We start from the raw sequence: 12618 nt of genomic DNA, 5'->3' as shown, positions 1-12618 counted from the left end.
TTATACTTTGAGGTATGTCGTATCTGCTATGAAGTATATTCCACTGTGTGAAAGGTTAAGGAACAAACAACAAATACCGATCTAAGTAACGAACTGTCTATTGGACTGGCTGGCCCCATGTGGGAGGGACCTGGAAGGATCCTGGCGGCCCATGAATCGTGGTTAAATCCAAATTATGATTTCCAGTGAGAGCTGAAGTAAGCCCTTAGGTCACTCTGGTCTCTTAGGTCCTAGTGGGCAGCGGCTGAGCTTTGCGAGGCGTGTCGGTCAGAACTTGTGGTGGTTTTGGGGTTGGGGGACTCTCTGGCAGAATGGGTGCAGCAGTAATGTGCCCTTAGTGGATTCTGGACTTTGACTGGTGTCAATGGGGAAGAGTTTGAGCAGGAGGAAGTGGCCAAAGTTGTTCTTGGTTCCTCAGGCTGCAGCAGTAGACTCCGGAGAGATTAAGGGTGTCAATATTATGAGGCGAATTCTTCTGATCAGGCTTTTCGAAAACACGTCCTGCTCCTTTAAAGATCACACACCTTTACGTTAAACAAGTGATCATCGTCGGTTACCCATGGCTTACTCATGTGCTTTGAAGCTAAGCGTGTGTGGTAAGTCCTTTGCAAAGATCCAGGCCAAGTTGAGAACCACCACAATTCCTGATAGCTCTAACTGTGCCATACATGCTGTGTTAATTTTTCTCTCTGGTTTCAGACGAGTTTGGCCATAGTCTGAAGTGGCCCCTTCACGACAATATTCAAGCTCTCACAGTTGCCTATTATGGTACATATTTCTCTTTTTCTCACTTAGCTGCATTATGTTTGTGGATTGCGGCATATGTTTGATATCAAACGTACATGAAAATTATGTCCTGTAAATTTACTGCCCTTGGTTATAATAATTAAAGAAAAATAAGGGGGAGCAAGAATGAGCGAGAACGTTATAATTATATATATAATAATGAGTCACAACCAGTTTGCTTTCTAAAGGGACCATTATCTCTGGATTTTTATTGACCAGGAAATGTTTTTCCTCCAGTTATAACTCGTAACACCTCGGAATGAACTGAAACTGAACTGTTTTATGTCAATAAGTGTATCGCTACGATGTATCTTTTGTGAAGGCTGCCCTTGTTTACTAGCTCCACTTCGCGAGCACAGAATTCCAGAGAAGTACTTTACATGGGTGTTCACACACACCGTAGAAATCGTGATTAGTATTAAACTTTAGCGTACTGTGTATATATATAAGGTTCGTTACAAAGAAGAACTCGAATTATTTATTGTCTCTGCAATATTGAGTCCAGTTGCCAGTATTTATGAGAATAATTGATTTTAAAGAAATCTAGTGATCCTCTTTTCGAGTTTTTCTTTTCTTTGGCTGAGGGTGTAAAGTGGAACGATCCTTTGGACTGTTAAGCAGTGACATACCCTCGAGCCAAGCCTCTGGAGTTACTGTAGTCTTACTGAACTCCTGCCCTGATCAGAATTTGGCACTTACATACTAAGAGCCTGCATCAAAGTAATATTGCAAAATTACTATACAGTCACTATGGTATTGCCTGCTAAATTTTAATGCTTCATTTCAGCGTCAAAAAACTTGGCTTTGAAGTATTGCCCCTTAAGTATTACCTTCTTTGAGCTTCAACTATTTGCAGGTTTAAATTTTCCAGATATTTAGTTTGTTGTTTCCAACATGATGGGAAGAGTTTATCTTTAAATCTATTTCATCCATATTAGGACCAATTGAATGCAATTTATTCATGACGCCTTTTTAAGCTTCTAGGGTGATCATCCGACTGTTTAATGATAGCATTTCCCATTGGATTGCTATGATTATTCTTTTTAGATGCTGTTTTCGTTATCTTTCAATTGAGTCTTCGATTTTTAAGTTATAAAAGCATTGGAACCAAAATCATAAAAACTTCATGGTTGGCGTTTAACTCTGGTTCCCAAGATCTAAAAGTGGTGGACGACGTCAAGGTCGGGCTTTAAATGTTGCTGAAGCTAAAAACCTTTCAGGCACCATCAGTGCATATTGTTCTATTGTGTATCAGATATGCTGTAATTATCTGAGGCAACTTAGAAAGGTCTTTTGTACCGGCTGGTCTCTTCATATGATCTCTTAAATTAGTAAAGCACCTCTATGTATTCTGTTACAAATAAGGACCATTCAGACACGGATTAGGACACATAGTGGGGCATGACTCTATGAGGGACTACAAGGTGATATGAACACCGACCTTAGCATCAGTGATTGTTAGGGACCGAGATATGTGGCAAGGTGAGAGCCAAATTCGCTGGGTGGCAGTTGACCTCTGGCTGATGCAGTGTTTGGAACAGCAGTTACTTTCCCTAGGTCAGAGCCAGCTTAGCTTCGCATAGATCAACGTGCTGTCTGTAACAGCTTTTTAGGTGCTAGCATGGCCCGCTATTCCCATCTGGTGACTAGCTAGGAGCTCCGATTCGACGGGTTATGTAACGACGGCCACCAAAGACCCACTTCAGCCCTACCTTGTCAGGCAACGCTTACACCGCTTACATGTATCTGCTAAATGGCCTTACGCCAAGTTTTCAAAGTGCTTCAGTTATTGAGTGTCCACTTCACGCTGACGGGCGTGGTTAGTTCAGAGGTGTGATCATTGCACCTGTAGTGGTCCAGCGGGTTCGGCCTCTTAACATCAGGGTCCGCTAGTTCCGTTGGAGCCATCAAACACAGACTTATTGTTGAAGGAATCTAGCTAACCTGTGTTAGACTGGTGTCTATTGGAAGTGTTCCATTTACAGTATTAGCCAACTTTTGAGACTTGGACCTCTCTCTCTCTGTAGCTTGCAAGTGTATGTCAAGTGCGTTGTGAAATGATTGTCATTGAAATAGACCTATTTTCTATCTTGGGATTTTGTGGCATTAATTGTCTTATTAACTCCGGGATACAGAAATATAGATGACCAATCGGCAATTGTAGAGGGCCGGAAGTCTAGATGTGTCGTGCAAAGGCACACTGCATTGAAATGGCCACTTGAGAGTTTCAGCAAGATTCGCGGCTAGTTCATTCGTTGTATTTTTAATTTGTACTCAATTGTGCTAGCACTGCTTACTTGTTCCTGTGTTATATAGCACATGCCTCCATTGAACAGTAGGCGCTGGTATACTATTTGATTTACATTTGTTTCTTGCAAGAAGATGCAGCGGTCTGAAAAAATCAAGTGCTTGCGAGAAATTTTGTCTCAAATTTTTTTATTGATCCCTGTTTAAAAAACTAATTCTGAACCCCAGATAAGGACTAAGCTGTTACAAGCTGAGTGCAAGAGTGATTTTAACGCAGCTACTGACGAAGCAGTTCTCGCTGTCTGTGTGGCAGGGGGCTAAGGTAGGAATGGTTAGAGAATGGTAACTTTGACGAGTGACGTTGAATTTGATAGTGAGGGCCTGTCTGTAGGCCACAACGTTTAAATTTTACTTCCTATGCAGAGGGCTGCACAAGACTACGGCCCTTGTGAATTCTCAAATAGGACTTCAGTGGTGCTTCAGTTTGTGCTGTCCCTGCAAGAGGAATTTTTCAGTTGACTTCAGGCTTTGCTTAGGCCTCATTTTGGTTTGATAGATGAGTCTGACTGAGAGCAGAAGCAGATAGGCTTCTGATATATGGCACGTGAGAGTGGCTCTAGGCATCAGGATATCTTGGCATGAAACTTTGATGTTGGTATATTTACACTTACGCTTTTTTGTTTTATTCTAAACGTTTTGTTAAAACGATTGATATAGAGGAGTGCACGCGGCTCCAAAGCCGTACTTCCGCGGTGTGAGTCCCATGTACGAGGCTAGGCATCGATTTTATGAGCGTTGCATTGTGGTAGCTATCGCCATTAGTTCCGCATCTCCTGCTTGGAATTTGTTGAAGATCTGCTGATGGTGCAAAACATTGTTCGGGTATTTGGGTAAATGTCATACTCTTCCTTCCTCGGTGAAGCACAGCGACATCATTTCGCGACCCTTTTTCACTGGGATTGCCTGCGACGCCATAGCATGGCAACCATGGAGCCTGTTTTTGCGTTTTGTCCCTGTCACGGTATGTTACGGATGTGCTGACGAGGCTGTACTGCGTGCTTCCCAACAGATTATGTGCTTTGCAAGGTAGCAGGCGGTTACCATCTCTTGTAGCGTTGCCATTGCCATTGAAACTTGGCGATGAGAGTGTATCAGTCATTCTGTGTACCATCTCTGCTGTCAGGGGCTCTGGTGGCCTTTCGCTGAGGTCGGCGGGGGCAAAGACAAAAATGGGAGTGATCCTGGGTCATTCCTCCTTTATGTTTATCTAAAAATGAGTGAGTCTTGCCTAGCTATGGGACAAGAGTTCTAGAGACCAGATGTACTGAGACAACAGAAGCACAGCCGCTCCGGTCAGATACCGCGAGATATGAGCTGATGTCATTAAGAGGAAGTGCTGGGCACAACGCAACTTGCTTTCCCTTCCAATCCTCTGGTACTGTGCCGTGTCGCCCGTCATTTGTGGATGAAGTCAATAGAATCTAGAAGTAGAAACAATGGCTTGTTGTAAGATTATTGAGGCGGGAGGCGCCAGCTGAGTATGATGGCCAGCAGGACATTAACGGGTGGCGAGGAGAGGAGCCAGCCTCCGCTTCGTTGCATAGTCCATGGCGCTAGAATCTTTTCTTATTCATGAAATGGGTGGTGGGGCTGAATGGGCTAAGCTCCATTTGCTATGATTGAGAGATTACCGTCCGTTCTTCATACTGCGGGATGACCGGCAATTCGCTTCTATTTTTACCCAGGCACCCCCGGCCGACCAGGCCGACAGGTGCTCGCAGGATGATTGGGCGGCTGAACATCATTTTGTCATGTAACCGTATGCTCGGAGGGAGGATGCTGCGTCAGTGCCCGCACCAATTACCAAGCCGCATCAGTAGGCTAGGGTTACATGAAAAAGTCAAGAAACAATTTTTTCCTTTTTCTTTCGGTGGGGGGCGTTTAAATTGACGAGCGTATCCCTGAACCCACCCCGGAAATGTTTATGACCAAAGGCTCTGGGAGCTAGCCAAGAATGCCATGCTTTTCGGAGATGCAGGACTGTGCGACTTACGTCTGGGTCCTTCAGTACCGCTTCCCTCCTCCCATTGAGCGTCCTTTGTCTTCTTTGCTTTCGTTAGCTTGTCAACAGTCCGCTGTGTGAGTCCCTGCTGTGGCCTCTGATCTGTCTAGCTGGATGAATTTTTTCAAATGCTTTTGTGTCATTTCATCATTCATGTAACGGAGCTCTTGATAGAACAGATTTGTCCTTCCCCTCCTGATAGATTCCAGTATCTCCCATTTACAGTCCATGCTGGAGTTCTTGGATTTGGATATGCATCGCCACCCGTGCTGAATCAGCTCTAGGTGGGCAACAGGGAATGAAATTCAAGAGTTCGCAGGGTTTCTTGTCCTGGCCGTCTCTGAGTTTCGTTCTTTCCGAGCGGTTCACATGATGCCTGTGGATACCCCGGAGGCGCATCAATACTGTTGATTTGCGGCCACACTAACCCTAATCTGACATGGCAATACCGATTTCAGCGCTACTTCTCTCGTCAGGGAGGAGTACAGAAACCAGTTTAAAGAGCCCTTTATATCGATATAAAGGGCCTCGTTGTGTGGACGGGTGCAGGATTAAATCGGTTTAACCCTGCTAAATTCAGTTTAAACACGTAGTGTAGACCAGGCCTCAGATTGTGGTTCTGCTATTCATTTCTTGTAATATGCTCCATTTTCAATCAGAACAACCTTCCAAAGAGCCAAACCCCTGTAAGGATGAGAAGAAACAGCTTTACGCCTCTGGCCAGTTCGGACACAATAAAGCGCACACGAAATTACAGTGTTGGGAGCAGGCCTCTCAACCCAGTGGGGTCTCCGCTATTCCCAGAGACTCGAGATGGGGCTGATCAGCAGAAGCTACAAGTCAGTGTTCAAGTGGTAACTTTTCTATCTTATCCCTCCCTCCCTGGTCAAACACAGAACTAATGGCCAAACAATTACTCCTGTTTTCCAATGGTCCTGTGCAATGCACAAATGAAATGTCTTGAAGTTTAGATGCCTTATCATCATCCCTGCTTTAAAATAGCTTCAGATTACAAATTCCTTAAGAGTCACCAAACTGCGGTGCAACTGCAATCATGTAAGCGTAAAATGCCCTGCTCCCTGCAAAGTGAATGTCATTGAATAACAATGAGTTCCTGGTTTGTATGTTTTAAAAAACGATTCCCCTTTCCAGACACACAAGTTGATTTTTAAGGGACTCTCTGCTTGCCCGAATGTCATAAGGTATATGCAACAAAGTGATCCTCTGCTTCCAGTGAAACTGATCAGCAGCTTTGCATGCATGATCTTGTTGCGGGGAGAAGTAACTCTGCCTCTTTGTAAATTGAAATGGAGTAGTCTGTTTTTGTTGTTCCAAGCTGGATGCTTAGTTTTTTGCACTTCGCACTGCATAAATACTGAATTGTAAGTCACACTTTTAAAGCTGAGGTCCTGATTCACCAGTAAGTCACACTTTTAAAGCTGAGGTCCTGATTCACCAGTAAGTCACACTTTTAAAGCTGAGGTCCTGATTCACCAGTGTATCTCTGCTTTCACACTGGTGTTGCTTCGCTGATTTCCACAAATAAAAAAGACTAGGTAACGTGACAATTTGGGCCCCCGTTCAGTTCTAATAATTCTACTGTGGTAATAGTAAAACACAGGTTTAAATTTTCAAAAGTGGCAGATTTGGGATACCCAATTTTAAGACAATATAAAGGAGCCTGATTTTCAGAGGGCACTTGATGAAAATGGAGACACTCAAAATATCTAGTCACTTTTGAAAATCTGAGCTACAGAGAGTATGTTTCAAAACCTGAAAACATCCCTTTAAACTTAGTATTTAAAAACCATTTCTCCCTGTACTGACATTAACATTGCAGCTTATCAATATGGAATACACTGAACTGGGCAGAGCCATTTAAATGAGCGTTCAGCCAAGAGACTGATTGACTGGCTGGACTTCATTGGTGCTTTAGGATGCAGTTTCCCTGGCTTGTATGAGGTAGTTGTTTCTTATACAAGCCTGCAATGGTCCTGCCTTCACATGAGATTCTGGGGGTTGTTTCAATTTTTCCTTGTTTTCTGCTCTGCTTTTATATTATTATTTTTTAGTCTATTTTAAAATGCAGTATGAGCTATCCTGTGCTGTTTCTTTTTTCTTTGCAGTTTCAAATGGGAAGTGCTTGCTTGTGAGTGTCACTGAGCATAGCTTGTATGCATTCTTTCTGGGTTTGTTTAGTAAGTAGCAATTCTTTTAATTATAATTGCATGGCAATCATTGTGGAGAGAGGGGGAGAACAATGAATGCTTGGGGCAGAAGGAAATCATTTGTCACATAATAATCCAGCAAATCAAAGAAGGGCCATCGTTGATGGAGAATCTGTTTATCATAGGTGAAATTCATCATCTGCAGAGGCAGGTGCGAGGGTTGAAATGGAATATAATGGTGCATAGACTTCATGCTGGCCATTTGCAGAGGGGTGAATTTCACCCCAGATCAGCAAGATTACTGGGATAGTTGAATGGTGTATCAGTCCCCAAATATGTTTTGGGTGTAATCCTGTAGAAATCATTCCGTGGAATTACAGCAGGCGAGGTTTTGGCCCTAGGTGTCTGTTTACAGCACCGGATGCTAGTAGCTGTAGTTTTGTTGTTGATCCATGCTAGGAATTCCCTACTGAGATGAATAAAGGGTGAGTTATGCACAGAGGTGGATGGCATGAAGCAACCCTAGTCTGCAGGACTTCAGAACCATTTACATGAAGACTTCAATAAATTGGAGGAGGGAAAGTTCTGCCAGAGTCTAGTAGCCTGAGCCAGGAACTTCTTGAGCTTTAATTCCTGCTGAGACACCAACTCTCCGAGGCCTTGGGCACGTCTCTTACCTTATCTGCCTTAGTTCCCCCTATGTGATAGACAAGTATTATATCGCAGGGTTTTTGTGATGGTTATTTAATTATAGCCTACTCCCAAATGCTGCTGAAAACCCTCAACTCCATTGACTTCAAGTGGGGGTTGAATTAATTTCCCACCTTACAGGAGGAACTTGGTCCCTCACAGGATTGTGAACTTTGTAAAGTGCTTAGACAGTGAAGAGTGCTGTTAGTGTTAAGTATAATTATTAATCTTCACTAACTATCAGATCCCATAATCCTACTGGAGGGGTGAATTGGATGGGGCTGAAGGATACTGTAGCATCTCTTTCTCACATCCAGTGAGAGAGGACATAAATAGTCTATTATCCCTTCTCTCCAGGGAGTCAGCAAACAACATCACTTGTGAGTCCTTGGTTTCTGTCTCAGCCACCAAGTGAGGCTGTCGAGTGAGAGGAATTTAGTGTCACACTGTACAGAATGGCCAGGATATTACCCATGCTTCCCTTTGTGCCTGTGTTGCTCAGATCCAACCTTGCTGACCACGAGGCCCTTTCTTGTCCCTTCTTTAAATGCCTGAGTGAATGTCACTGCAAATGTTAGTACAAATATCTCTTCATGTGCTTGATGTTTCAGTTTATGCCTTGCCTGTGAAATTGACTTCTATAACTTTGACGTTGCATTTTATTTATCTTATTTGTGAAACTGATTGTGCAATGTGAGATTTGTTTTTATTTAATTTAGTTGTGGTTCTTAGTAGGTGTCTCTTTGGGTTTTGTACGTGTGTGTTTAATGTTATCACAGCATTTTTGCTTTCTCCTCAGGGGAGTGATATCATTTTCTCCTATGCATTTGTTGTAACTCTGTTTAAATGCCCAGTTGCAACCATTTGGCATGAAATCTCTTTCTCTTTCCAGTGATTTTTGACTGTGCTTGAAACGCACTTCTATACTCAACAATGTTACTGTTGCTATATTGAATAAGTGACTTTGCTTTAAAGGAATATTCTCAAAGAAGCTGAAAAATGTTTGCATTAGAACAAGGCCTTCAGAAAACTGTCTCTCCTTGGTGACCACCTTGGCAGCCAGAGGAATGTTTTAGAATTGGGTTCTGGGAGTCAAAAGTTATGGGTTCCATTCCATTGGTTCCATATTGACTAATTTTATGGCATAGACCAAGTCACTTAATCTCCCTGTACTTTGGTTTCCCATCTGGGGATAGTACCCATGTTTATAAAGCACTTTGAGATCATCTGATGAAAGGTGCTGTGTAAATGCCAAATATCATTGTCGTGGACTTGAGGGGAGCTCATTTTAACTATCGATTTTAAATTAGAAAACTGATCTTGAAACAGCTTTTTAAAAACTCTGGTTTCCAAGCTTTCCAATGGGGATCGTCTCAATCTGGTGTTGCATGTCAAACAGTCAAGATGACCGTGATGGTCAGTTATTCTTTTTTTAACTTTGTTAAAACACGTCAGGTTTTTTTTTTCATTTCATGGATCCAGTGGCCAGGAACTACCCCATGCAGCGGGAAGGGCAGACTACGCTCTTCCAGACTATTCCTCTTGGGTATTCAGTCATTACATGGACCTAATGCATTTCCTCCCACACACCCAAGACAGAATTTAACCCTATAGAAATTTGTTTGCAATTCATCAGAGTTCCAAAAACCTCTTGATACTGACAACATTATGCTCTGAGGAACAGATATTCTGTGGCCTTCTCCATTTTATAGGCAATGCACTTGTCTTTCAGTTTCGCTGGTAGAAAAAAAAATGGGAGGGAGAAATGCATTTTTTCCCTGTGACACTGAAGTTAAATGCCTTATCCTATATGACAGCTTCATTTTAGAGCTATATTGAAACTGCTTTTTTTAATTGTCATTTGCTGAGCTGCCTTAACTTACAGTTTCCACTTACGAATCGTATGCCAATTCTGTCTTTATGTAGAACTATGTTCTGCAGATGGAAAGGAAAATGGTTGCTGGTTCAATTGTTTTCCAGACATCTAACAGACACAGTAAGAATGGAAAATTAGGGTTTCATAAAAGAGACTCCATTCATATTTCATTCTCAAAGATAGTACCAAAAAAAGGAACGCTACAGCCAGACGTGGGTCTTGCTGTTTTCAGGTGTCACTTAAACACCTCTTTCAAGCGGGGAGGGCTGTACTTTGTGTTGAATCAAGACAAGCACAACTTCCGTTCAGAATTGAACAACTTCGATTGAATGTCTACAGACATTGTGAACATGCATCTACAGGCACAATCAGAACTTGTAGGTACCACACAGTGATCTATCCAGAGCTGTTTGTAACTCATCTGCTAACAAAAGGATTTTAAATTTAATTGCACTTTGTAATGAGAGTGAATCTCTTCAGCACTTTTACTGTGATTACGTAGCCTCCCTGTTTGTAACCAGCATTTTATAGGCATACATTCCTTAGGATAAATGACTATGTTATGGGTTTCAGGATAACGTGCCTTGTTTTGTCGTTTATTCTCTCTATCTTAACATAGATTTTAAATAACAGATACAGAAAAGTTTTATTTAAATGATAAAGTGATGTTGTGACTGTTTTACTCAAGCTGCAATAACGCACAAAATGTCAATGGATGTTGCTAGATACTGAGTGAATGTTTTGGGTATTATCAGCAAAGTTGTTATGCAGAAATGGCACCTTCTCAGTTCGTTCCCTGTGTGTCTCTGTGTCTCATCTGTGGACTTTACTGACACAAACGTGTACACATGGGAGAGCAAGATGGATTTTTTTCTTCTCCCCCGAACCCTCGCTGTGGGGCTGATCCTGTTCCCAGTAAAGTAGGTGAGAGTTTTGCCTTGACACGTCCACAGGAGCAAGCCCCAGTAGAATGGTCAGGCTAAGGTCCAGTTGCAGAGTCTGTTTTGCTGGGAATGAAGTAAGACAGCAGGGTGCCAGCTAGGTCTTCAGGTGGGAGCTTGTGTCACTGGCAACTAGGTAAATTGTCATTTTCACTTTGTAAATATAGCAAATAAGATTTCTGATCAACAAGGGTGAAATTCACCCCTGGACTGAGGAACAAGGCCTGCGTGCTGCTTATGCCTGGCCTCTGTGCTGGTACTTTGCACAGAAATTAATTGTACCCTGAAGAAGTAAACCTGCAGCCCTCCCCCGCCCCCAAATGCCATTTTAGCAATATTATTTTCTAGCCATAATCGCACTTTAAGCTTGAGTCTCTATATGAAGAAGCTGGTGGAAGGGGTGTGTTTGCAAACAAACTGATGGAACTTAGTCCAACATTTTGTGGAATTTAGTCTACAACATCCTTCCCCCCCCCCCATGGTTTTGATTTGCATTAAAACTCGGTGTGAATGTGTTGCTATAGACACGTTCTTTATAGAATACTAGCATCTTATGCTGGCATTGGTTTGTTATAAAAAGTTGCTTGTTTTTTCTGTTTGTGGTTTCTTGGGGTGGGGGCAGTTTTATTTTTAATCAAATATGACTTGTTTGTAAATCACACATGGAAAAATGTCATGTCTGATTTTCTGAATGTTTTTAAAAGAGTAAATGTGTTTTGATGATTTTTGTCATTGAATCAATGACTTAGTTCGTGTCTCTTTACTGCTAAACACTGATGATTATACCATAAATAAAATGGCACAGACTGATTTACAAGATTGGGCTACAATCTTCAGAAGTGCCCCTTACGTCTGAAGGGCAAGTGCTCAGCAATTTCTGCAATTCAGGCCCCTTTAAGGTGACTCATGTTGGGCACCTAAATACGTTAGTCACTTTTGAAAATCTTGGCCTTTGTATTTTAGTTTATATAGCTGTGTGTCTGTAAAGTTACCTGCTAGTCTTGCTCATATGAATGCATTCTCTTTATAAAATGCATCAGAACGTCATTAGTACATTTCCTGTATGGAAGGAGCATAGTTGTAAAACCAGCAAAGTGTTTCACATGGTTGATTTTTTTTTTTGCAAATATGGGCCTGCAAAATAGATATTGTAATGTTGTTTCTGAATATTTGTGTTGTAAACTTTCTTGTGGATCAGATAAATAAAATGAAGTAACTTTGAACCACTAGACTGCTTCAGTATTGCTTTTCTTCTCATTGTATGCTCCAGTAAACTTTTCTACACTCCATTTGTGAAACGCCAATGTTCTGATTTATAGCCACTTTGCACAGTGATAAAGAATGATGCAAAGTGCGAGTTAGTGGAGACTTGAGCTGTATGTGCCCAAAGTTCACTTCCATCATTTCCCAAGTAAAACTGTGTCCTTTAACTGTAACACTTGAAGTCACCAACTCTATATTTGTGATGTCATAGCCCAGAAGAGAATTACATGTAGTAAGTTTAGAGGAAGAACGCTATGGGACATGTGCAGAGATGTTATGATTTGAAACCGAGATGTATCTGAAGGAGAGAATTAATTGGAAGATGTTTGTTCCTAGAAGATATTTGTTCCTAGAAAAGAAAATGGGTTACCTCTGTTGTTGTCATGGTGTCATGGTATAATTCCCAAATCTGAACCTTAGCGTCCAAAATATGGGTACCAGCATGAATCCTCTAAGCTTTATTACCAGCTTAGATCCTGTAGTGCTGCCACCAATCAGGACTTAGGGTAGAGTGCCTGATAAGCTCTGGTCTCCCCCAAAAACCTTCCCTGGGGACCCAAGACTCGGATTCCTTGAGTCTCACAA

General features: G+C 42.0%; 1 protein-coding gene across 10 annotated transcripts in view; it reads left to right on the top strand.

Moving 5' to 3' along the window:
* Nucleotides 1-12618, top strand: part of PFKFB2 (6-phosphofructo-2-kinase/fructose-2,6-biphosphatase 2) — a 129158-nt gene that overhangs the window by 109439 nt on the left and 7101 nt on the right. For 6 of the 10 annotated variants that reach the window (XM_032792562.2, XM_032792559.2, XM_032792555.2 and 3 more), the window contains one exon: nucleotides 5755-6553. The exons of 2 other annotated variants lie outside the window; for them this stretch is intronic. In XM_032792562.2, the coding sequence (XP_032648453.2) occupies nucleotides 5755-5997 (243 nt within the window). In that variant the 3' untranslated portion in view covers nucleotides 5998-6553. Of the gene's footprint in view, nucleotides 1-5754; nucleotides 6554-7221; nucleotides 11994-12618 lie in introns of those variants that run through there. 2 more of the 10 variants (XM_075064841.1, XM_075064838.1) reach the window with 2 other exon arrangements.

Source organism: Chelonoidis abingdonii, chromosome 4 (assembly GCF_003597395.2).
Source record: "Chelonoidis abingdonii isolate Lonesome George chromosome 4, CheloAbing_2.0, whole genome shotgun sequence".
Classification (NCBI taxonomy): domain Eukaryota; kingdom Metazoa; phylum Chordata; order Testudines; family Testudinidae; genus Chelonoidis; species Chelonoidis abingdonii.
The sequence above is the reverse complement of the archived record's forward strand: the minus strand, read 5'-3'. Positions and strand labels throughout refer to the sequence as shown.